This window comes from Coffea arabica, chromosome 2e (genome assembly GCF_036785885.1).
Source record: "Coffea arabica cultivar ET-39 chromosome 2e, Coffea Arabica ET-39 HiFi, whole genome shotgun sequence".
In the NCBI taxonomy this organism is placed as follows: domain Eukaryota; kingdom Viridiplantae; phylum Streptophyta; class Magnoliopsida; order Gentianales; family Rubiaceae; genus Coffea; species Coffea arabica.
In genome coordinates, this window is record NC_092313.1 from 16,045,997 (window position 1) to 16,069,728 (window position 23,732).

Here is a 23,732-nt window from a genome sequence, read left to right on the forward strand (position 1 = left end):
AAAAAAAAAAAGATTCTAGCATGTGTTATGTTTCCGTACCATCAACAAGAGTTTCCACTAACTTATTATTAATTGTGGAAAATGTAATTTACAGCCGCAAATGTAGATTCAACTATTCAAGTATCAAGATACCGACACGCACTACATGGTACTAGAGATCCTGCACATCCTTGCTTGAACAAATGAGACAGGTTTCTGAGTCAAGCCAGATCCTGTATAAAATGCAAAACTACAAGTCAATGAACTTAGAATGTTTTTGGCACATTAATTACAAAGCCTAAACAACACAACTTACACATGTCATTTCCTCGGTTTGCAGATAGATATGCAAGAAGAATAGCGAGCATAACGACGAATATGAGAATCTGCGTTTGCACAAGGAGCATAAGAAGAAAATTGATGCGAGATAAGCATGATTTAAGAATAAAAGTATAACCACTTACCATTGTGGGGTTGAATGTGGGCTCACTCCCGAGTACGTACGATTTCCTAGTGAATCCCATAGAGTTCAGTTGTTGTTCTAGAAACAATTGTTTACAGATAAAAACCACCATAGCTGACAAACCTTTTGTTAAGTGTTCCAGAATCCCTGCAGATTTTCAGAATGTCTTCTAGCCTGCTCTTGGTTTTCTTAGCATTAGGATCATTGTCATCAACCTAGCAGAAATACAGCAAAATGCTTTAAGAGAACAATCTCCAACTGTTTTGGTTACAAAACTTGACACAGTGAAAGCAGAACCATCAAAAGCGGAGTGCAATTGACATTAGCCCATCATTTAATCCCAGAAAGATGATACTCCATCATAATAATACTAATAATAATAATAATCCCTAGAGATATTTCACCACTTCATTATGCCGTGCAGAAAAGATAACAGGGTACTTTATCCTATCGCAGCCTGACAGTGCATCTTCAAATTGACTTCAGAAGACAAGTTCGCTTTCATCTGTTCTTAGTCTATTTTAAACCATTTCATCACATGTACTTGATGCCAGTATGTTGAAATAAAACAAAATATGCAGACCAAGTGAGATGTATAGTCATGATAAAAGGATTCTTCTTAGCCTATCTATTTACAAGAAATGGTACTATTAATCCATTGCTTGCAAGCAAAAGGTCACTAGGACCTAGGAATCAATTATAAAATTGAGCATATTTCTCGTATCAAATCCGAATATATTCTTGCTAAAGCAATCATGAAGCGTTATACCTTAGACTTCAGCATACAGGAGAAATCAAAAAAGGCACCATAGACATCTGACATTGATTTGGTTCTGTCAATAACTTTAGCAGTAAGACCTGAAAATAAACCAAAAAAGGACATACACTTCACTCGTTAAGTTATAAGCAGCAACAAAACTAGTCTGACAGAATCATATCTGGGTCTTGTAGAATGTAGGAAGGTTTGTCCAATGCCATACTAATAAAATTTTCTTCTAAAAATAAGATCCTAATAATTGTATTCAGTAATTTCTTCAAGAATCAATTATGTTTAGCAGAAAAGAAGCACCAAAAATGCTCGTCTGGAGGAGGTGTAAGATGGTCCCATATGATGAAGCAGGATGAGCAAGCCATACCAATAAATAAAACTTACCACGCCTCATCTTCACTACACCTCTGAAGACTTCAATGTTGTTATAGCACAAAGCTAATGTCCCAATTGCCATGATCTGATGGGAAGAAAAAAAAAGAAAACAACAACAATGTCAAATGAGATCACAATTCCTAACAGAGTAATTAGTTAATGAACATTACATTCTAATCTGGTAACAAGCATATTTTGAAAGAAAATTCTAGCTAATATGCTTTTGAAGCCTCCTCCCCTGGAATCTAATGCAAACTAAGTTCTCATCATAACACAATCTACTATGCACAGCAAAATACCATAGACATGGCAAGAAACCTTGCCACAATTTGCTTTATCAGAGAAGTAAATTCTTCATTCTTGTATCAGTTAAAAGCCAAGTGAGACAAAAGTCAATGCACCATTTCGAGTGAGAAATGAGTTACATACCAAAGAAAACATGAATAACAGGATACAAGAGCAAGCAGGTTAACAAAAGGTTATACCTGTGGAATAGCACAAAATTTGAAGATAGCAGGATCTCGCAAAGCAGACATGTACTTGAGGCAATCTTCTGCATGCATTAGAGCATTTGTAACCATGTCATTCAAGCACTGCACTGCCTTGTCTGAGTTCTCCTCGTACTTTAAGTCCTGCAGATCAAAACATATAGAGATGCCAATTACAAAGGAATCCAACCGGATTACCAAATATTTAGCAATATAATTCGCGTCAAACAATCAACTTTACATTAAACGCCATGAATTAAAAAAGATGACTAGTAAGAGATACAGAAAAAATAAACAGCAGAGGAGCAGTACCTCAAGTTTGTTGACATATTTGCTCCATATCTGCCGAGGCCAAAACATGCGTGACTTCGGAATCTCATTTATGTCCTCCAAATAGTCCCTAATGATGTTTACTTTCTGAAATTTAATGCAAAAGTTTTCAAGTTGGCTAATATATTTCCAAATTAAAAAGATATATGAGCTTCAAAATGAGCAGGATTAAGTGACGAAGCTGCTTGCTACAAAATTTCAAATCAAATACCTGTAAAAATAAACCCATTGAATTTGAGAGGGAATCTGAGGCCATATCTTCTTTTCCAGAGGCGTGGAAAAGGTTTGATAAACCTAACCCCACAAGTCCAGCAACATAATGACAATACTCATCATAGTCTTCAGTTGTCTCCACCTGCAAGACAAAGGGATCACATATAAGAGTCAGCCTGATAAAATACTTGTGTCTCCATTCTTGCCAAAATCGTAATCCTCAATCATTAGCTAGACATACATTTTGCGACCAGCATGCAAATTAGAAGAGTAAATTCAGTCCCATACACGTGTGTTCTCTACTAAAAAATAAACTAGGAATGCAAAACAATAAAACCTTAGAGATTTCAAGAATTAGGATGCTCTATCTCTACTCTATCTATTGGTAAGTTCCCTAAAATGAGGCAGTATAATCTACGGTTCAAGGTCATCTCTAATTTAAAGAGCTTAGCATAAATTTCTCAAATATCTAAAGATTGTCAGTAGTATTAGTGGTAGCAGTTAAGAGAGAGGTGAAATTGGCAGAAATGCATGGCAGAAGCAACACATCCAACAGTCTATCAGCTCTTTTCCAAATGAAAATCGATTGATAAAGTTACCATGTTATACCACCAATGCTATTACCTCCCACCCAATTGTTTTCACATACCTCTTTGCAAATAAATTTTGCCATTCCAGCTCCCATTCTCATGGTAATATCCTCAATTACCTTCTGATAACTGCAGAATGTAACAACAATAAAATCTCAAGCAAGAATCAAATCCATTGAAGAAACTTCAAGTTAACAAATATGTAAATTATGAGAAAGATTAGATAGTTATCTTATTAAATAATCTCTCGTGCATAAATGACACAAGCAATCAGTACATTTGTACCAATTCAGAACTTTACAGTATTATAAAGAAAATGGTAGGGAAGGTGAAACCTGCTTCCAAGCTCCAAAAAGGCAGTAGAAACATGATGGAATTGGTCCATCAGAACTTTGTAGTCCTTTGTACCACCTAACAATTAGAAAAAAAAAATAAATTGAACAATCTAAAACAAGGTGATAATGTACATAAAACAAGTACCAACAAAGCATAATCCTACAGTCTGAAGGTTTTAAGCAAAACAAAAAATCATTTGCCAGGAGTACAAAATTGAAGAATCAATGGTCAACTTGGTTCTCTATGGTTTTTTGAATTTGCTTTTTCATTATCCCTCTTGCACTTAATGAAATCAGTGTTTCCAACTGAATAAATCACTAAACACCATAGCATACTAACATTGACGAACAAGAAATCCTGGGATAGTTTGAGGATAATAATGGTTTTAAAATCACTTCAACTGTCGAGATTGAGACAACTCACATGCAAAATGCCATTCACGATCATAAATGTGACGATGAAAAGCCATTAGAATGGGTACTTTAACCTCTGTAGCAATGTTTGTATCATCCTCTGTCCAAGAAGAAGAAGAAATGATTGTTATAGATGGTAATATTTCCCCACAAAAAAAAAGTTTATTAAAGTTTACAAAATAGAAAGCCATCATGCATAGCAAGCATACCTACAGTGTCGAGTGCACGGAGAACCAAATAAAAGACACATATCTGCAAGTATGAAGAAGTATTCAGATGGAAACACATGATCAGTAAAACAACACATAAGGCAAAAGCATCCTCACTATATACTCTGCACTAAATCATGCAGATGATTCAACATTCTTTACCCTATAAACACCACTCATGACAATAAGAAGCACCTATACAAATAGTTTGATTAACAATTTGAACCAAAAACAAAACAAAAAACAAAAAAAGAATACTGTACAGAAGGAAAAAAAGGTCCTGCAAACTTGTTCATAAACCGGATATGAAAATTACTTCAACTTCCTATCTAATTCCACAAAAAAAAAGCTAAATTCGCACTGAATCACATTATCCATGCTTGTGAGATCATCAAATTTACAGTCAATACTTACAGCAACTTGAAACTAAAGTCAGATCTGAAAATTAATTAGCACTTATCGCTAATTCTCAAATAACTAAGTAGCTACATTCAGCACTTGATATTCAATGACATTATCTTTCAATCAGAAAATTATAGTGGCATTTATTAAGGAAATATGTGCATTTTTTTCTCTTCCTAACAAAAGTCTCTGCAATCATTTCCGTTTTGCAGTGTAACATATAACTGAAAGACATCATATGAAATGAACCACTAAATCATAGAAGGACCTTAAAAAACAAAATTGCTGCTGCTAATAACCTAATAGTACGAGTATTGATATCAACTCTAGAATGAAGACGCTTAAACGTAGAGAGAGAGAGCGTACGGCGTCACGAAGATCGGTGTCGAGCTGTTGGATGACAAGAGCGAAGCTTCTGGAGACCTTGTGAAGCATGGAGTAACAGAATCCCCAGTGCGGCTCCGGCGGGATCCGCTTCTCGGCTTGCATCACAGCCACCTTCAGCTTTATCAACGGATACAAATCATCTGGATGCTTCAAAATCGCTCCCAAACTCCTCATTCTGCTGCCTTAAATCCAAATGTAAATAAACAAATAAATAAAGCAATTCATCTCTTCTCAATCGAAAAAGTAACGACTCAGCACTAGTTCCAAATCGGAATAACTAGGAAAATTATTCAAGAGAAAAAAAATCAGTGAATCTATTGCGAAAACACTTGGAACAAGGGCGAAGATACGAGTGAGAATTCAGGAGAAACTCACGCGCGTTTGGTTTGTTGATCTTAGAAGGCGTCTGGAGAATGGCCGTGAGTTGTACGTAGCAATTGTTCGAGGAAAAAGGAGAGACGCAAAAAAAATGGGAGGAAGGTAGGCCTTAATTTATATGGATCTCAAAAATCAAAATATACAAACTATCACTACTGTGTGAGTTTGTGCGTTCGGTATTTGAACGGGAAAAGAATACAACTGAGGCTACGGACAAGTGACTGGTGGGAAGGATACGTGGGAAAAGCCAAAGACAAAGTCAGACTCAAAGGTCAAAATGTGCTTTAGTAAAAAATAAAAATAAAAAAATAAAAAAATTTCCCGTTGAAGACAGAACGCAACGCTTACCCACCAGAATATACACTACACAGAGTGGAATGGAAAGACGGAGCCCCTACTATACTATAGTCACGCCAACAAACACTTCATTATTTAATTTTGGCCCTCTAGAGAAGCAACAAACTTCAATTGAGTACACGAGAAGTAAAAAATTATTAATTTTAACCTCTGATCAGAGAAATTCTGGTCTAGATTGTCTTGTAACTTGAGTTTGATTTTTACAATTTTGCATCTAAAGTACTACGACGAGCTTGAATTGGAAAAAAAATTTATGAAGAAATCAAGTCCTTTCACCCATTATCAATGGGTTTGAGTTGCAATAAAAGATTTTTTTAGGGAATAAGAGTTTTTTTTCCCCCTTATTTAGACAGCAAGCCATTTCATCATTTTGTTTTGTTTTGGGGACTCCAGAATATAATTGCCATTGATATTTTAATTCACCCAAGAGTAGTTTATGCAAACCTTGTAGACATTAATCATTAGACAGACTACAACAAGGGGCAAAGATAGAATTCTTATTAAAGGAAAAAAATAATTATTCAAGTCTCAATTAGAATTTTTTGTTGCTTGAAGGGCCAAAATCAAATTAATCCGCCATACTTGACAGTTGTAGAACGACGCAACTATCATTGTATGCGACTATTTAATAGGCTGAATTGTTTGACGGTCCCCGAGCTGTTATTTTCCTCCTTTGTCATGCGACCTTGAAATTTAAGGTCGAGTTTGGCCGCTTGCCCGCTCCGCATTCAAGAGGTTCTTCAAAGTTGATTGATTTGATCTAAATAGGGGGTCGTAGCAAAGCCTTTATTTCAAAACTTGCGTGCGGAGTAAATTTTACCCCGAAGAGGACTCAACTATCGCAAATCACTTCGAACCCAAGTGGTCACCTTTATTTTAAGGGGAAAATAAATGCTGAAAGTGAAATATTATTTTAAAAAAATTTGATATCCTTTGATCGAACTTTTACTCTGTTCACAATCCAAATAAATTTGGTTTATGTAATGATTAAAATTCACATCTTATCTGTATAGTTTAATCTTTGAATAGGAAATGCTGCTGCCAAGTGCAAACTAGCACCCCTTTATTCAAGATCCTTTCTCATTTGCATTGAATAGTAGTTTTAAATATGCGCCACTCTTAATATGTTCACTGAGTTCGAAACGCAATATAACAATAAAAAGGCATTGCACTAAGTAGTAACATATGTGTATTAAAGTTAATGGAGTATAACTTAATGAAATTTAATATAGTATTTAAACCCAAATGCAATACAAAGAATAGATACTTTCATACAAAATTCCTCGTCACCCTGTAAATTACTTTTTCTTAGTTCCAAACACTACTTAAGAATTAGAACAATTATTGGAATCCTCTTATTAAAATAATATGTTTGTTCTCTTTCTTGTTGCTTCAACTCTGATCCAAGATTTTGCTTCCAAGTGCTGAAAGTAGCGCCGCGATGTGGATATGCTTGGCTTCGTCGTTACTACAAAATTTTATTAGAAACTAAACGTAGAAAAACCTTGTTACGTTGTGTTTGATCGACTAGGAATTGTTATCATGAGTTATCTAATGTGGCACAAATGTCTTTTCAATTTGAATAGTCATCTTAATTTAATAGTTTTTTAAATATATTTGGTTGCATGGAGAGCACATGATAAGTAGAAAAAGATTGAACTCACAGTTCAAGTTTTTAAATTATCACTCACTCGCAAAATTACTAAATTGTAACATTTTTGCAAAGAAATTTACCTTTTTTTTATAAAAATAAGAACGACCTACTTTGTATTATGTGTCAATACCAAATAGACGAATCCTTAAATTATAAATTAAAACCATGAAGTTGACCCGCAAAAAACCCCCCAAAAAGCCTTATTTGAATTACAATTTTTTTCTAAAAAATGTTTATAAGTTTCGTGAACATATTTTTTAATAACCTTTTTATTTAGCAAACATCAAATCATTAAGTACAAATTTCTATAAAAATTATTGAAAACAGCAATCCAAACAGGGTCTATTCATCATTGCCTTACTTAAGACTAAACCTCAATTTTCTCCAAAATAAGAAAAAATAATGTGGTTGTAAAAACCAACAAGCCTTTGAAATCTTCATAAAAGAGCGGAGTCACGAAGACGCCAACTTGGGCTTTTAAATCAACTTTAGTCTTTAGCGTTTGAAAGGTTAAGGTTGTGTTTGGATTGCATTTTCCATGATTTTTCATGGGAAAATTACTGTAGCGATTTGATGTATGTGAGGGAAAAAGGTAATAGGGAAATGTGATCACGGAAAATGACGTAATTTTCCGACGAAAAATTGCAATCCAAACAAGGCCTAAATTACAATGACCTCTTCAAATATTTGTCACAGTATTGCAGCCTATCAGATAGTGTGTTACTCCATTGACTATAGACGCCAAACGGGAACAAAAGAAGGGAAAAAATGTGTTTGGATTGCAATTTTTGTCTGGATTGCAATTTTTTTACATTTTTCACAGACACATTTTTCAGTCTTTTTTTCAATTCACATATATTAAATTGTTACAGTAATTTTTCTAAAAAAAAATGCAATCCAAACAAAGCATAACTTTTCAATCCTATTGTTTGGGAATTGGACCAATTTGATCCCTGTTATTTCAGAGAAAATATGTTTCATCTCTTAATTTCAATTTTTTATCAATTCAGGGCAATTAATATCACTCAATGTAATAGACATTGACATTTAATCACTCAATTTTGATGGAATAAAACACATGAAAGGTATGCATTATTAGTGAAAAGATATAATGGAAACAAAAAATCATCATATTTGACCTATTTCACCATCGCTATGATTTTTTATCCTCAGCCATTCAACAAATTTTGATTAGTTTTATTTGATGAATTTTGAAGGTCTGATGAGTTTTTTCCCCCAAGGTCTTTTGACTAATGGTGCGTGCACTTTTACGCATTTTATTTCGTCCAAATGGAATGATTAAAAGTCTTTAAAAAAAAGCTTAAAATTGGCCGTCAAAGCCGACGAGTTCAACTACTTTATTCCTGTGCCGCTGAGAAACCAAACCCACCGTCGATGAATACGCAGAGTACCACAGTACACTACGCAATACCGTCAACGAATTTCGCCCAAAAAGCATGTCCATATCAGCGACAATGACTAGTTAGGACTGTCGCCAGCTGTTTCATCAAACACAAACATGTCTTTGTCCCGACTCCACCAGCCTACTTTCCGTGTTATTTGATTATTGTGGAGTAACAAGTTTGAAGGCATTATTGGTTCCCAAGTGTCACACGTACTTTAACTTCGTGCATCACGTTGTTTTTTCTTTATCTTTTTTTTTAGACTATGTCAAATGCATCAAATCGTACACGATTAAATTATGGTTATTTAATTACTAAAACTAATTCTGTTATAATTTTTTTTATTAGGGATAGTTGATCAAATCACGTGTCATTAAAGGCCAATATAGTTTAGTGATCATGATTTGCTTTTAAAGAAATCAATTTGCATCCTCATAAAGAAATCAATTTCCCACACATGATAGTTTAGTGTGAGGCTCAGACTGCCAGACTGGTGAAATCATGGTAAGCCAATCAAAGGCCAATATAACCGTTTTTCCCCCCTTTTTGGCTTTTAAACTGCTCATCCACTATTCCTCAAAAGCAAAAGAAATCCAAGAAAAAGAACTAGCAAAACATCCATCGTGGCGGAGAATTAAACTCACTAGCCCAAGTCTTTGTAAAATTGCCACAGAAGCTGGTCTAAATTGAGTATTTTTTTTCTAATATTTTTCTAGTGGTGCTTGATAAAGTGCTTCCCTTATTCAAGTCTATTTGGAAACGAGTTATCCACAATTTTATTTTTTAAAAACATTGTTTTCTAAATGAAATTTTCCATTATGTTGTTGTTTTTTTCAATTATTTTTGTATTCTACGTGCGCCACCTTATACAAAAGTGTTGAAATATATATTGAATTTTTTCGTCAAAAGATCTGCAATCCAAAAAGAGTTGTAATTTTTGCTTCTCCCCATTTTGATTCTTGTCTACCTTGATGGTTCTGTTTGGATTAACTGTTTTTTGAGGTGTTTTTCAAAAACTTTACTGTAGTTGTGCATATAAAAAACTTTTACTGTAGATGATTTTTGGATTATTTTTAGAAATACTTTTAAAATATATTTTTGAGTATTTTTATAATTTACAATTTTTTTGGGATATTTTTTTAAAAATTTTACACGACCCACTACTATCCCTCCCTTTTCCTCCCCCTCTCTGCTTTCTTTTCCTCTCCTCCTCCCCTCTATTTCCTCCCCCTCATCCTCCTCCCTCTTTCCTCTCTCTTCTCCTTTCTCCCCTTTCTCTTATTCCCCCCAATCCCAAACCCCTCTCCTGCTCGCGGGTGCTGGCTGCGACTTTAGCCACCACTCTAACCACGACTGTCTTGGTCGCGGCTTTTGGTTGCGATCAGATTTGATCGTGACTAGGAAGGTTGCGGTCAATTGAGGGGAAGAAAATTGGGGGATGGGGAAAGGGAAAGAAGAAAGAAGGAAGCATAAGGAAAAGAAGAGATAAGAGGAGGAAAAAAGGAGGAGGAGAGAGGGTTGTGGGTGTAGGGATGGTGACGGTAAGGTGGTGGCCGTAGTAGTGGAGAGTGATGGGTAATTGTGTATTTTTTTGTATATTTGGAATTGTTTTTGATATATTGTATGGATATGATGTTTTTATAATTATTTTTGTTTGTGTATTACTGTAACACTAGTATTTTACCCCGTACTATGCACGGGTTTACATGAGAAGGAGGCAAAATATGGTCAAACACTATTATTACCCCTTTCTCTCATATTCTCCCCCTTCGTGCCACTTTTAAATTTAACTTTCTCACATCCTTACAAACTTTCGTCGATCCTTCACATCCTATTAATTTTTTTTGTATCCCTACAATCCTTTCTCGTTTTATCAAATCTTATTTTCTCTTTGATCTATCTCGCTCCCACCCAATTATCATATCTCCTATCCAATTTTACAGCCCACTTGTCTCCTATTCTACCATTATTTTCATCTATTTATAAATGTAAATGGTAACCTATTTACTTGGCTCGCCTATTAACAAATGAGTTTGTGTGTGTAATTTTAATTGGATTCAAATGAGTGACCAATTTAACCCATTAATTAGTGGGTATGAAATTGATAGGTTTGGATCACTTATTTTGACTTAATTAAATTAGACGTAGATTCAAACTCAATCATTAGTGGGTAAATCTAATTTACTCTAATAATTATATTCTAATTTTTGCAAAGATATATTCATCGTTTTTCCTCTTCTTTAATTTCTATTATTTCATTTTTTAAAATTTATCCAACTTCCTCCATTCCTTTCATAAAAGTTTAATAAATTTCATGAATGTTAATTGATTGTTTGCATTAATATCTAAATTATTTTTAGATTCTCGTACAGTGACAAAATTTGAAACTCGCTATGATGATCATTTTAGGCTCCTTTCAGCAATTTTTTATATTTTTTCTCTTTCTTTAGGTAAAAATTGATTATTAACTTGATATGTTGATATGATTTACTATTTTGTTACTAAACAAAATGTGGATAAAAAAGTAAATAAAATTTAGTAGTGGGCCGTGAATGAGTGATTGGATAATCCAAACCCATATAAAACTATATTCATTGACTACTCGTTTATTTTGAACCATTAACTAAGTAGGAATATATAGATTAACCTAATTATAATTTATCCAGACTCACATGAATCATCAAATTTGATAACTGCCCCCTAATATTTACCTTCCCTAACCCTACAGTTCTATCTTTCTAATCCTTTCACTATTTATGATTCATTATCTCACTTTTTAGGTGTTTTTGGACATATAAAAGGTTAGAATTATTTTTCCAAGTTGCTGCCTCATTTTTTAAGTGTTTTTAATCAAATAAAAAGCTAGAATTGCAATCATCGGGAAAAAATAAACTTTCGAATGTAAATTTGGTGAAATACAACCTTTTTATCAAAATTTTGCTAAAATACCACCAAAAGCAACCTTCTAAATACACCTTTATTAATTTAAAATTCATACATAAATTTTTCTTTACATGCATTTTTTGTTGTACATGTGCTCAATGAAAAGTCATCTAGATGCTTGCACGATATTGCTATTGAGTTTATTCTAATTGCAAATAAAATGTCATAATTGTTATTTACATACTCCAATTTAATGTTAGAGTATAATTTCAACATTCAATTTTAAAACTTAAAAAAAAAGACCTATTGACAAATGATTATTGTACTCAGAAGGAAAGCGATAAAGAAATAATTGGGTTAATAACTTAAAAATAGGACTAATCACATTATCTCAAGGATTTGGCTAGATAAATTAATCCTCTTTAATGAAGGAATAAAAGGGGTTAAAGTGATAAAGATATAATAGGGTGAATAATTTTAAAATGAGACTAATCAATTATTCTTGAGAATTTTGGCTTGACAAATGTATTTTATTTAATTAAGGAGTAAAAAGGATTTAAAGTATAAATAATAAACTGTAAACGGTTTATGGAGGAGATAGTGGGAAAGTTTTAAATTTTAAATTTGACTAATGATATGATTAGTTATAACCCACTATTTTAAAGTTTTTAATTAGATTTTATATATTAAAATTAATACAAAAATATAGAAAAAAATGAAAAGTTTGGAAGCCATTGAGAGAGTTTCTGCAAAAAACCCACTCTACAATACATATAGATATAGATTGTAGATGAAAAAATTGTTTTTCAAAAAACTTCGAATCCAAACGGAGTATAAACAACAGAGTAATTTACAAGAGTATTAATTTGTGTTACCTTACAATTAAGGTGGGTATTTTATTCTCACATCCTAATATCCTACCACCTTGATGAACATCGTTTCAATCAATCATTATGTTTTTTATTTTGAATTTTAGAACACAATACTACTTATTATTCAAGGGGGAAAAAAAGATACAAGACAAATGAAAAAATAGAAAAAAAACTCAAAAAAAAAATTTCATATACAATTTTAGAGTAATATACAATCAAAAATAATTCTAAAAATACCACATCCATACAAATATATAAAAAGTAACTCCAAATATACAAAAAATTTAAAAAATAAAATATACACTATCTTTCTCTTCCATCTATCACCGCCATCCACCACTATCACCATCCCCTTCATTTTTCTCTTTCCTCTTACTCCCTTTCTCCCTTCCCGTCCTTTTTCCAGCCTCACTCCACCCCTTCCCTTCCCCCCCCCTAAATCTGATATCGACCAAAGGCTATGATCTAGCTGCGACCAGATCGCAAGATGTCATGACCAAAGGTTTCGACTTGGCCTCGGTCAGATCCGGGGGAAAGGGGAGGGTGAGGTGTGACGAGGATAGAGAGGGGAAGGGAGAAGGGGAGGAAAGAAATGGAGAAGGAAAGAGATGAAGGAGGAAGAAAGAGAAGGACGAAGGGAGGGGGTGGCAACGCTGGTAGGTAATTGTGGTAAATTTTTAAAAATATTACAAAACTTTTAAAATTTTAAAAATATCTTAAAATATATTTCAGAAATACTTTCAAAAACATCACAAAAAATATTTATAGTAAACAGATTTTCATATACATCGTTGCAGTAAAATATTTTAAAAACACTCAAAAAACACTTAATTCGGACTAGGGATATACTTGAGCCAAGTCGAGCTCGAGTATAACAATACTCAAGTTCGACTTGGCTCGAGTATAGTCGAGCTCGAGTATTGTTATACTCGAGCTCGACTCGACCTATATGTAACTAGACTCGTACTCGGCTCCAACTCGGTCGAGCCTAAAAATCACAACGCAAGGCTTGACTCGAGGAAATTCTTTTAATCTCGAGAGCCTAAAAATCAAACTTTTTGACTCGACTCGGAAAATGTACACTTGTAAATTCAATACAAATTATACCCATAACAGTCATTTTATAATTATAATACATATATATTATTTAAATTATATATATATATTAATTAAATATATCCGGTTCGACGAATAGCTCGTCAAGCCACAAGACGCAAATTCCTGACTCGAAGTATATTCGAGTAGCTCGAGACTCGACTCGAACTCAGTTTGATCGAGTTCAAACCAGGTCGTTGACCAAGCTACTCGATAGTGGCTCGACTCGCTTACATCCCAAGTCGGACGAACCCACAAAAAGAGGGAGAAAAAAGCAATACATTAATCGTTGTTGGTTGGTCGTGGAGTAGAAGTTAGCAGCAGTTGCGTGAGAGAGGTCGGAGAATTTTGGCAGCCGCAAATATCTCCCACTTCCCAGTTGCCACAGGGCTCATCCCCAAACCAAAAACCTCATTGCCAGCAGGCTTGCTGCAACTCCACACAACTTTCACAGTTTCACCTCATTCCATTTCATAAAATCCATTCTCCCATTTATACCATCTCCATTCTCCCGCAACTTTGGACGACAGAATCACAAAACATTATGTATTGCTCCAAAACCTTTCCTCAGCATTCCCACATCCTCTTTCTTCAAAATCCTAAATTCCTGAAAGATTCTTTTCTTGTTCAATCCCATTTATCCCTTCCCACACATCCTTCTCCGGCTCAGATATCAGCGGCCGCAGGAATCCCTATCCGGAACCGCCCAAGGGATTGCTGCAATAGAGTTATACCGTCTTGCATTAGTCCGGCCCACCATATCGAATCGGAAACTTCATCAGGGAGTTCAGAAAGTGCAGCTACAGTTTCTTCAATAGAAGAACAAGAAGAAGGAGGAGTGGAAGAAAGTTTAGAGTCTAATAAAAGAGAGGAATTTTCGGCTGACGACAGCCTATGGAATCAAATGGTAGAAATCGTCAAGTTCTCGGGGCCAGCCGTTGGTTTGTGGCTATGTGGGCCCCTGATGAGTCTCATTGATACTGCCGTTGTTGGTCAAGGAAGCTCCATTGAACTCGCCGCTTTAGGTACCCGGTTAAACCCCCCCCCCCCTCCTCATCCCCAGCCCCACACACCTGGCTCCCTAAGAAAAGAAAAGGGAAATAGAAAATAAGATACTGCTTCGCTGGAATTATACTACTATTTTGTTCTTGTTCTAATGGTCGGTTTTGAATCTGTTGGCAGGTCCTGGAACCGTATTTATTGATAATACTAGCTATGTTTTCATGTTCCTTTCAATTGCTACTTCCAATTTGGTTGCTACTTCCCTTGCCAGGCGGGTTAGTTTCTTCATTATGACTATTCCCACTTAATAACAAGGTTCTGTTTGGTTATTCATTAGCTTAATTTCATTAGGAAACAATTCAAACCCTGATAGAGAATCAAATATAGCTTAATGGAAATGTTTTACATATATGGTGTTAAAACTGCGTCTTCTGCAGGATAAAGAGGAAGTGCAGCATCAGATATCCATCTTGCTCTTTATTGGGTTGGTTTGTGGTGTTTCTATGCTTATATTCATGAGATTATTTGGCCCCTGGGCATTAACTGGTGAGTCATCTCTCTCTCTCTCTGGGTTAAGCAATGAAGGATTTGCATCATGTATCTAATTCATATGTGGCCCCATTATTTTGCTGATATTGCATTTTCAGTTTTTACGGGGGCAAGAAATGCTGATATCATTGCTGCAGCAAACACTTATGTTCAGGTTAGCATTTAAGTTAATCCTTTCCTGCACCTAATGAGGTTTTACTGATTGTGACATGCTATTCGTAACTGCCTATATCTATATTTATTTCTTCTCTAGGAGTTTTTAATATTAACTTCTGAATCATTTGTGTTCTTCACATTTACGTTTGTGCTTCTTCACGACTAGTTCTCAGAGAATGCATGTCTAGGTGACTTTATCTAATGCTCTTTGACAGTAAAATTGCCATTTATGCCTTGGTGCTGGGGAAAAGATTTTACTACGTTTGACAAGGGAGTCAAGAGTCCACTTATTTCTCACTGAACAGGAATGAATTTGAGCCTTTTACCCTGTGGATGATTTTTCAGTTTCATTTCAATTGAACCTATATATTTCTGTTCACAGATTCGAGGCTTAGCCTGGCCGGCAATACTGGTTGGATGGGTTGCTCAGAGTGCAAGGTGCCCAACTTTTCTGTTTGTACAACTTCTTTTCAGAGCTGAACAAGAGTTTCAGTCTCAAAAATGTAGCTTTATTGGTTTTTTTAAGAAGCAGAAAAAGCAGTGGTGTCTGAATGCATGTTGTGGTAATGCGATTTTGTATACAGTGCTTCTATTTATGTTATACTTCAATGCTTTTTTATTTGCTTTGTTAGTCTGTAACAAGTGACGAAGTGGTTTGCTTGATTTATCGGATGCAACTTTTCTGATCTCTGTGTACTAGCTGTTCAGTTGCCATAACTCCACAACAAAAGTTTAAGATCTTTTTAGTTGTTATAGTATCTCATGTTTGGTTATTGCAATCCTCTGAGTTTTCCACATAAGAAACACGCCTTTCTTATTATTTGCAAAAATTGTCTTCGAAGAACTTCTGCACATTCAAATTTTGACTAGTTTTTCCAGAAATGTGTTGTCTATGAATAGTTCTCTAGTGGAGGCAATGAATCTGGCCGTTGTTGATTGTATGAGTTTCCTTCTGCTGGAATGAAATATTCACCAGCTTACAAGTTTTTCCAATATTCTAGTGGATACAGTTGGTTTTGTGAGGAATAATTAGGACTGATCTTTTATTTCAGAGACTACCAAAGAAGTAAGCAAATAATCTACCTTTCCTCTGCCTAAGTCAGCCTAAAGATAGACATTTCACTATTCATATTGTAATTCAGATGCGATCTTTTAATGAGATGTAATCAAAAAGGGAAATGGCGCATAAAGTTCATGATCTACAGGGTTTTGTTTGAAGTCATGTGAACATCGTAGTGCTCCATAACTGTAATGAACATGGTGATCCATTGCAATGGTTCTCAAGCTGCATGACTGCTAAAGTTGGGCCTTTAAAAAGGATCCAGACTATTTTTAGTGGGAAAGGATGATATATAGACTGACTAAAAGCCTCTGCAAAAGTTGCAATACACATATCTATTTATATGAATTGAATGAGTAGTGTTGTTCCTAATTGTGGAATTTCCTCCATTGCTGTACTTGGAATTGTGGAATTTGATGATGTAGTCTTGACTTTTGCACTTTGACTAATATTTTCTGTTCCTTTGTTGTTTTACTGGGAAGCTATATTCTTATTTCCCATTCAAGATAGTCATTGTGCACATTTCATCTGTTCTTTGCCATCAGCCTAGGCATGAAAGACTCGTGGGGACCATTAAAGGCTCTGGCTGCTGCCAGTGTAATTAATGGCATTGGTGACATAGTTTTATGCAGATTCTTCCAATATGGTATTGCTGGCGCAGCTTGGGCAACAATGGTTTCACAAGTATGACCAGCAACTATTTTCACACTACTTGGTTTCATAATCCCATGAAGATTGTGATTTATTGTGATTTTCTTCTTCTACTAGCAGATTTAATTTATGTTTTTCCTTACTGGACATTGCTTTTAGGTTGTTGCTGGTTATATGATGATTAAAGCTCTCAATGATAAGGGATATAATGGTTTTACCATGTCAATTCCATCATCTAATGAACTTGTGCAGATACTTATGCTTGCAGCTCCAGTGTTTGTAACAATGATGTCAAAGGTTGGTGAGCTTGAGTTGCATTTTTGTGCTAATTTCCTGTTCTTATTATAAAAATGTGCATCTGATGGGAAATGCGTTTAGGTGCTATTTTACTCCCTTCTTGTATATTTCGCTGCGTCAATGAGTACGCAAACAGTTGCAGCTCATCAGGTAAGTTTAGTTTGAATCTTGGTCTCGTGAGCTTTTTATATTTGGAGTGTCAATTACCTAAGTGCTTGGTTCTTAGGTTATTTAATCCTGTATTTCATTTTAGGTCATGATACAACTCTACTGCATGTGTGCCGTATGGGGTGAACCTCTTTCTCAGACTGCCCAGTCATTTATGCCTGAGCTGATATATGGAGCTAATCGAAGCTTGTTAAAGGTTGTCCACTTCTTTCCTGTTCCCTTCATAGTATTCTTGTCCTTGCTGCAAGACTTTGTAAACTTCCTCCAAATGTCAATTACGTTGTTTGCATATACTTTCAGGTTTCCTAGAGAAAAATAAGAAAAGTTTTTGGTTCTGGAGATGCACTACAGAATTTATGTTCTTTCATTCAGTAATGTAGTTGTAGGACTTTAATTTATTAAGGTGTCAAGCAGGCTCGGATGCTATTCAAGTCACTGGTGATTATTGGAGCTTTAAGTGGATTTATACTTGGATCTATTGGAACATCAATTCCCTGGTTGTTCCCCAAGCTTTTTTCACACGATCCTCTTGTCATAAAGGAGGTCGGTATTCTTGTTTTTGGTTACTTTCAGTTCAGATACCTTTGGTGATTTATTAGTGATTTTTTTTGTCTGGGTGCTTTTAGGTTGATTTTTATGCAGTCGTATGCTTAACAAGCATCATATGGCTTATGAGTTTACTGGGGGGCAAGTCCTTTCCTACAACCCAATAAGTTTTTCCAAGAAGTCAATATTGAGATATTGGCATTGGGTATAGTTTGGTTAGGCCACAATCTTGGCTTGTTATAAGTTCTAATGCTATGATTGTTGAGAACTTTTAATATTACAAACTAGAGAATGGACTAGTGTACAAAGTTTTAATTCTGTTATTCTACTCTTTGCCTTGATAACTGAATTTATAGATACCTGAATCAGAGAGTCAAACAGTTTAAGAAATGCTGTTGATATTCTGTAAAATGGTGCTGTTGTCACCAACAAGGATCCTAATTGGGCTTCTGTGACTGCAGATGCACAAAGTGCTGATTCCGTACTTTCTTGCACTCTGTGTGACACCCAGTACGCACAGCCTTGAGGGAACATTGTTAGTAAGTATCAATGCATCATAGCAACAGAACCTTTTTCATTAAAATTTGTTTTGTAGTCTTTGTATTGCTTGTCCAGGAGCTTCCTTCTCAATAAGAGAATGAGACTTCAGATCAGGAATTAAAATTAACCTGTAACATTAGACTGTCCTCTGATTCCCTTGAAGAAAAGTGAAGGCAAGGGTCAAGAATTTTGTAGAGCTGCAAATGGAGAAGTTGAAGAGGGGGGATGGTGGCAATGGGTTGGGGCATCTCGTGTTATTTCATTAGCTACTATCACACCAAGAGTATTTGTGTGATGGCATCTTTCGCTGCTGGACTCGAGTGAATCTTCAACACTTGAAATTCATGCTTCATCTTCATTAGTTGTTGCCTGCCTTACCATGTACTAAATGTGTTAATTAGTATTTTCCCCCCCTCCATATTTTTCCCCTATAGCCATATTGTTGTAGATATACAAATTGAGAACTGATGTATCGGAAACTCATCTAACATCAATATTCTCATTAACTTCTTGTAGGCTGGGCGGGATTTGAAATTTATTAGTTCATCGATGAGCACAATCTTCTGTCTAGGTTCTCTTCTTCTGCTGGTATGCATACTCGATTTTTACTTTCTTGTTCTCAGTTTTATGATCTCTATACAAAATGTGTGTGTGTGTGTGCATGTACATGTGTGTGGAAGCACTTTTTTTTTTTAAAAAAATAAAATAAAATAACAAACTTAGATGTGAAATTTCATGTCCTTGAAGCTAAAGAGTAGATAGAATTAATTTTCTCGAACCACTAAGCGCTTGGTGTGGATTATTAATGCATGCTTCCTTCTTTACCAGGTGTTTAGCAGCAGAGGATATGGCTTGCCTGGGTGCTGGTTTGCTCTTGTTGCATTTCAATGGGTAAATGGCGTATACTTTTATTTGTGCCTAATGTTGATTTACCTTCATCAGGGTTTGTCTGATAGCTTTATTACTGCCTATATATATATATCTGCAGTCACGATTTTCTATTGCTCTACGGCGTCTCACTTCGCCGAATGGGCTACTTCACTCAGAAGATCTGACCGGTTACCAGCTGGAGAAGCAAAAAGCAGCGTAGTTTCAGAGCCTAAAGATAAAAGATCCATTAGATAGCTTTTTAATCTTTTGCTGCCTTAGGAGTAGCTGCATTTACAAGACTACTACCGAAATGGAGACTTCTGTTCAAGATGGAGTACAGTATTCTATCAAAGCAGCGTAGGAGCCAGCTCTTTTATCCACAAAAAAAAAAAAAAAAACAAAGATGTTGCCGGGTCTTCAGGCACCGTTAGATTCTAGGTTGTATGGTGCTGTATTTAGCATCAATACAAATTGTAGTAGTTTCCTCCAATGTAAATGATGATTCCTTGTGTCATTCTTTCCAACATAAAAAAAATGAAAATGCTTGAAACACATTTTTGTTTTATTTTTTTGGGGGCGAGTCCTGAGTTTCAATGGCGTTTCTTCAGTTGCAACATAAAATTTTCTTTTCGCATTTGAGTGCTGAAATTCTCCTGAATTTGCTTTTGACCAAATAAAAACCGACACGCGAAAACCCATAGCCATAAGTTTATTTCTTTCCTTCCTCGTAGATTTGACACAGCATGCTTTTCCCCTTGAACAACCTTTTGTTATTTGTCAAAATTTCCCTTTAACGGAGGATGAGGTGGTTAGTATAACAGGCTTGCATAAAATGCTGACAGCTCAATCTAAAGCTCAAAATTCTTTAAAAGTCAACAAGAGAACTTCCAGAATCGCATGTATGAATTTTATCAGCTGAATGAATAATGCACTAAGCCTATATAGTAACGTAGTAGTAGTGTTACGGCACAATCTCTTCGGACAAGTAATATGAGTTGTGTTTTCCCAGCCCACTCACGGTACTAATTCTCCGGCGGCTTCAAACGAAGTTTAGCAGAAGTAAAATTCTAACCTGAAGCTCTGCCACTTCCTCGGCGGCCACGAGTGGATTGTCTTGGTCGTTGACTTTTGTTCTGCATTTGTCAAAGAGAAAGGATGAACATCTCTATGCTACGGCTACCGTTACGGCAACAACTATCAGAGTATGTCTGTCACACAAGCTGAGAAAACCTGGATTTGTCTCAGAGTTGGTTGCTTCTTCACAAGAAGTCTGCTACGAGACCGTTTTTTCTTCTCTTCCACCTTCAATTTGGTTAGGCTAGGCCTGTAGAGGATCGCAGTCCTACCAATCCGACCAACAACCACTGATCCAGTACCCTCCTCTATTTGCTGCACAACTTCATCTAGCTCCCCAGGACAGGTGTTATGTATTTTGAGCTGTAATCAAGACAGACATCGGTTATGCCCATATTTTTCAGCATAGAGAAACGACACACGGTATCATAAATTTTACAAATTTGGCGTACCTTGAGAAGCTCATTGGCTTCAAGTGTTTCAATTAGAGCCATGACAACGGTATGAGAAACCCCAGACTTCCCCACCTGCTGAGATTTGAGCTTTTTCCCAAGACTCTGCGCATAGGAAGCCAATTCTTTCTTCTCTTTCACACTCAAATTCGGCAATTTAGCACTTGCATTACGCTTCAGTTCTTTATCCGTTCCCGCCTCCAAAACCCTGTCTAGACCCCTTGCAGAATCCAATGCTACTTGTGATGTTTCAGCTCCAATATCTCCATCCTCACTCTCAATTTCGTCATCGTACGGGCTGCTGCTTTCCACGTCTTTCGGCACTTCTAGGAGACCTTCGGAGCAAAATCGAGCGCAGAACCATGAACGAGAGAACGGAAGGAAGCGAGGTGAGAGAGTTGGGAAGGAGGACATGGAAGTGGTGGAGAGCGATGTCGTTTTCTCGAGGGTAACCGATTTTTGCAAGAGCGGGAAACAGGGAAGAGGCGTGGGCCGGAGGAGTATACGGTGGAGTAACATTAGGCCGGGGCCAACGGAAGAGAAGTGGAGACCGGCGATGACTGACGACGATGAGATACACTTAGAACTGTACACTTTGACTATTATCCTTATCTTTCATTTACCAAATTGATTTTGTTTTATTGCTCGAGAAAGAAAGGGCGTCTGATTCCTTCTAATTATTTTCAGGTTTGATGGTAGTTACCTTATAAGTGACGGGTGTTTGGTCTAGTGGTATGATTCTCGCTTCGGGTGCGAGAGGTCGCGAGTTCGATTCTCGCAACACCCCTGATCACTTGCTTGATTGTATTCTTTCTCGAGCTAAAGTGAGTGAATTTTTTTTTTTGTTAAATCAAATTTTTACGTCATCACTTCATGGGAAGAAAGAAGAGCCAAACTGTTTATGTGACATGACCATGATCCACCTTACTTCACGACATTGAATTCACTTCCTGTACGCTTTCACTAAATTCTTCCTGAAGAAGAAACGGTCAGAACATTTGCCTTTCGTCTTCTACTTTTAATTTAACAGAAACATTTGTCTAGATGTCTTGGAGAAATACTACAAAATAGTTATCTATTGAAAAAATTACTTGATGCCAAATAGACAAAAATTTCACTTTGTGGTCAAAAGACTTAAAAACCATTCTACCATGCCGGATCTTTCCTCTTGCTTTTAATTCTGGGAAAACTCTTTTTTAAGCTAGGGAACAACCAATTTCAAGTATAATGGCAATATATATGATCGATATTCCTAAAAGCATGCATGTCCGATCAAGTTTTTAGAAAATCAAGAAGAATTAATGAGTCGCATAAATTCGCCGTCAACAGGATATCCCTTTGTTCTTCCTCTCCTCTGCCTCTTAAGCATTTCTATCTGAAAACACACAGGTAACAATTCTCTTTTAATCACTTGATGACAACTATTTCTCTTTTAGTTTCTTGTACATTAATTAGGATTTTTTTTTTATTTTGGCGTGAAGTGAAAAGAAATTCTCGTCCAATTTGTTGACTATTCCAAATGAAACTCCCGGTCCTAGTTCTAATATATTTTGCATCGTTTTATAGAACTTTAGATTTAGAAGGATGATTAAGTAAAGCTGAACGTTTAAAAGGTAAGTAATCCATTGAGCTTGCATGTCCAACAATTTTTTGAAAGCGAATTATCTCAGGGCATTTAGGAAGGAAACGAAGCCGATGAACCTTTCAGACTCAAGTGGCAGCTACTGTTCATGGTAATGGGGTGCATGATGAAAATATGGCTTGCTTTCTTTCTAACCATGACAAGGCCAGGTAAACAAACTACACAACACAACTTCTAACGCTTAAAGAGTTAAAGGAGTTTTGCTAGGTCCCAATAGTGGAATTGTACTTGAGCATGGATCCATAATATATAGATTTTTCTGAACCAATAATTATTCCATCGAAAAATGCCATGTGGTGTCAAATTAAGATGATACAAGTTCGTCAAGGCTTAAGAAAGTTTTGGGATTAATTAAATCTTCGGTTGTGTTTGGATTGCATTTTCCGTCATTTTTCATGGAAAAATTACTGTAGCGATTTGATATATGTGAGGGAAAAAGGTGATAGGGAAATGTGATCACGGAAAACGATAATATTTTCCGACGAAAACCTTCAATCCAAGCAAGGCCTTCTTTTTCCGTCGCAAGAATGGTAAGTTAACAAATCAATAGAAGTACAGTAAAACCTCTATAAATTAATGTTCCATATATTAAAACCTCTATTATTTCATGATTTTTCATGGAAAAATTACTGTAGCGATTTGATGTATGTGAGAAAAAAATGTAATAGGGAAATGTGATCACGGAAAACGACGTAATTTTCCAATGGAAAACCGCAATCCAAACAAGGCCTAAATTAATAATCAAGATAAAATAATGAGATAATAAATTTTTTTGAAAACTTTACATAAGCCTTCTATCTCATTCATATCATAAATTAATAATTCACGGAAATTACATATCATATTTTTCCAAAATATAAGTCTTTGGGATGCTCTCTACTATAGTCACATAATACTTTTATGTATTTGATCAGTTATTTATGAACACCTTTCAAATAGGAAGATGTAGTTTAACAATGAGATATATAAGAAAATTTTGTGTTTGTTTATTATAAGAATATTTTCTTGTCATTTATATATATATAATATTATTAATTTGATTATTCATTGCATGCATTTAATAAAATAGTGGTGGACATCTCTCGTTTAGTATTCCTAAATTTTGGACAATAGGAAAATGATATCAGTT

The 23,732-nt window shown here is 35.6% G+C and overlaps 3 protein-coding genes and 1 non-coding gene across 7 annotated transcripts; 2 read left to right on the forward strand and 2 right to left on the reverse strand.

The window, feature by feature from the left end:
- Positions 1-36: 36 nt before the first annotated feature.
- Positions 37-5,547, reverse strand: LOC113731220 (squalene synthase). Of its 3 annotated transcripts, none has more exons than XM_027256361.2 (15): positions 5,330-5,547; positions 4,934-5,136; positions 4,166-4,208; positions 3,967-4,056; positions 3,543-3,618; positions 3,267-3,336; positions 2,616-2,759; positions 2,387-2,491; positions 2,072-2,218; positions 1,596-1,671; positions 1,212-1,300; positions 566-657; positions 444-489; positions 296-365; positions 37-212 (listed from the first exon to the last, which is right to left on the reverse strand). In XM_027256361.2, coding segments are annotated over exons 2-15 (1,245 nt in total). In that variant the 5' UTR covers positions 5,129-5,136; positions 5,330-5,547; the 3' UTR covers positions 37-210. The 3 variants fall into 3 exon arrangements, with proteins under 3 accessions (XP_027112162.2, XP_027112160.2, XP_027112161.2); XM_027256359.2 differs by having other exon boundaries at positions 4,934-5,132; positions 5,330-5,486; XM_027256360.2 differs by having other exon boundaries at positions 4,934-5,129; positions 5,330-5,469.
- An 8,329-nt stretch (positions 5,548-13,876) lies between these two features.
- On the forward strand, positions 13,877-20,000 carry LOC140004271 (protein DETOXIFICATION 46, chloroplastic-like). Of its 2 annotated transcripts, XM_072079288.1 has the most exons (14): positions 13,879-14,621; positions 14,779-14,873; positions 15,036-15,144; positions 15,246-15,301; positions 15,686-15,741; positions 16,909-17,047; positions 17,174-17,311; positions 17,393-17,461; positions 17,565-17,675; positions 17,894-18,022; positions 18,487-18,564; positions 19,082-19,153; positions 19,394-19,456; positions 19,554-20,000. In XM_072079288.1, the coding sequence occupies exons 1-14, from the start codon at positions 14,141-14,143 to the stop codon at positions 19,653-19,655; spliced, it is 1,698 nt and encodes a 565-aa protein (XP_071935389.1). In that variant the 5' UTR covers positions 13,879-14,140; the 3' UTR covers positions 19,656-20,000. The 2 variants fall into 2 exon arrangements, with proteins under 2 accessions (XP_071935390.1, XP_071935389.1); XM_072079289.1 differs by lacking the exon at positions 18,487-18,564 and having other exon boundaries at positions 13,877-14,621.
- A 278-nt stretch (positions 20,001-20,278) lies between these two features.
- On the reverse strand, positions 20,279-21,577 carry LOC113731223 (uncharacterized). The gene is made up of 3 exons (XM_027256366.2): positions 20,962-21,577; positions 20,666-20,872; positions 20,279-20,568 (listed from the first exon to the last, which is right to left on the reverse strand). The coding sequence occupies exons 1-3, from the start codon at positions 21,478-21,480 to the stop codon at positions 20,503-20,505; spliced, it is 792 nt and encodes a 263-aa protein (XP_027112167.1). The 5' UTR covers positions 21,481-21,577; the 3' UTR covers positions 20,279-20,502.
- A 99-nt stretch (positions 21,578-21,676) lies between these two features.
- On the forward strand, positions 21,677-21,748 carry TRNAP-CGG (transfer RNA proline (anticodon CGG)). The gene has a single exon. It is a non-coding gene; the product is annotated as a tRNA-Pro (tRNA).
- Positions 21,749-23,732: the final 1,984 nt, after the last annotated feature.

Excerpts from the sequence above, each read along its gene's own strand:
- LOC113731220 (XM_027256361.2), bottom strand. The coding sequence starts at position 5,128 with ATGAGGAGTTTGGGAGCGATTTTGAAGCATCCAGATGATTTGTATCCG. Across the intron at positions 1,672-2,071 it reads AATTTTGTGCTATTCCACAG|ATCATGGCAATTGGGACATT; the intron begins GTATAACCTTTT and ends TCTTCCCATCAG. Across the intron at positions 658-1,211 it reads CCTGTATGCTGAAGTCTAAG|GTTGATGACAATGATCCTAA; the intron begins GTATAACGCTTC and ends TATTTCTGCTAG.
- LOC140004271 (XM_072079288.1), top strand. The coding sequence starts at position 14,141 with ATGTATTGCTCCAAAACCTTTCCTCAGCATTCCCACATCCTCTTTCTT. Across the intron at positions 15,742-16,908 it reads TGGGTTGCTCAGAGTGCAAG|CCTAGGCATGAAAGACTCGT; the intron begins GTGCCCAACTTT and ends CTTTGCCATCAG. Across the intron at positions 18,023-18,486 it reads ATCCTCTTGTCATAAAGGAG|ATGCACAAAGTGCTGATTCC; the intron begins GTCGGTATTCTT and ends CTGTGACTGCAG.
- LOC113731223 (XM_027256366.2), bottom strand. The coding sequence starts at position 21,480 with ATGTTACTCCACCGTATACTCCTCCGGCCCACGCCTCTTCCCTGTTTC. Across the intron at positions 20,873-20,961 it reads AAGCCAATGAGCTTCTCAAG|CTCAAAATACATAACACCTG; the intron begins GTACGCCAAATT and ends TCTTGATTACAG. Across the intron at positions 20,569-20,665 it reads CAACTCTGAGACAAATCCAG|AACAAAAGTCAACGACCAAG; the intron begins GTTTTCTCAGCT and ends TGACAAATGCAG.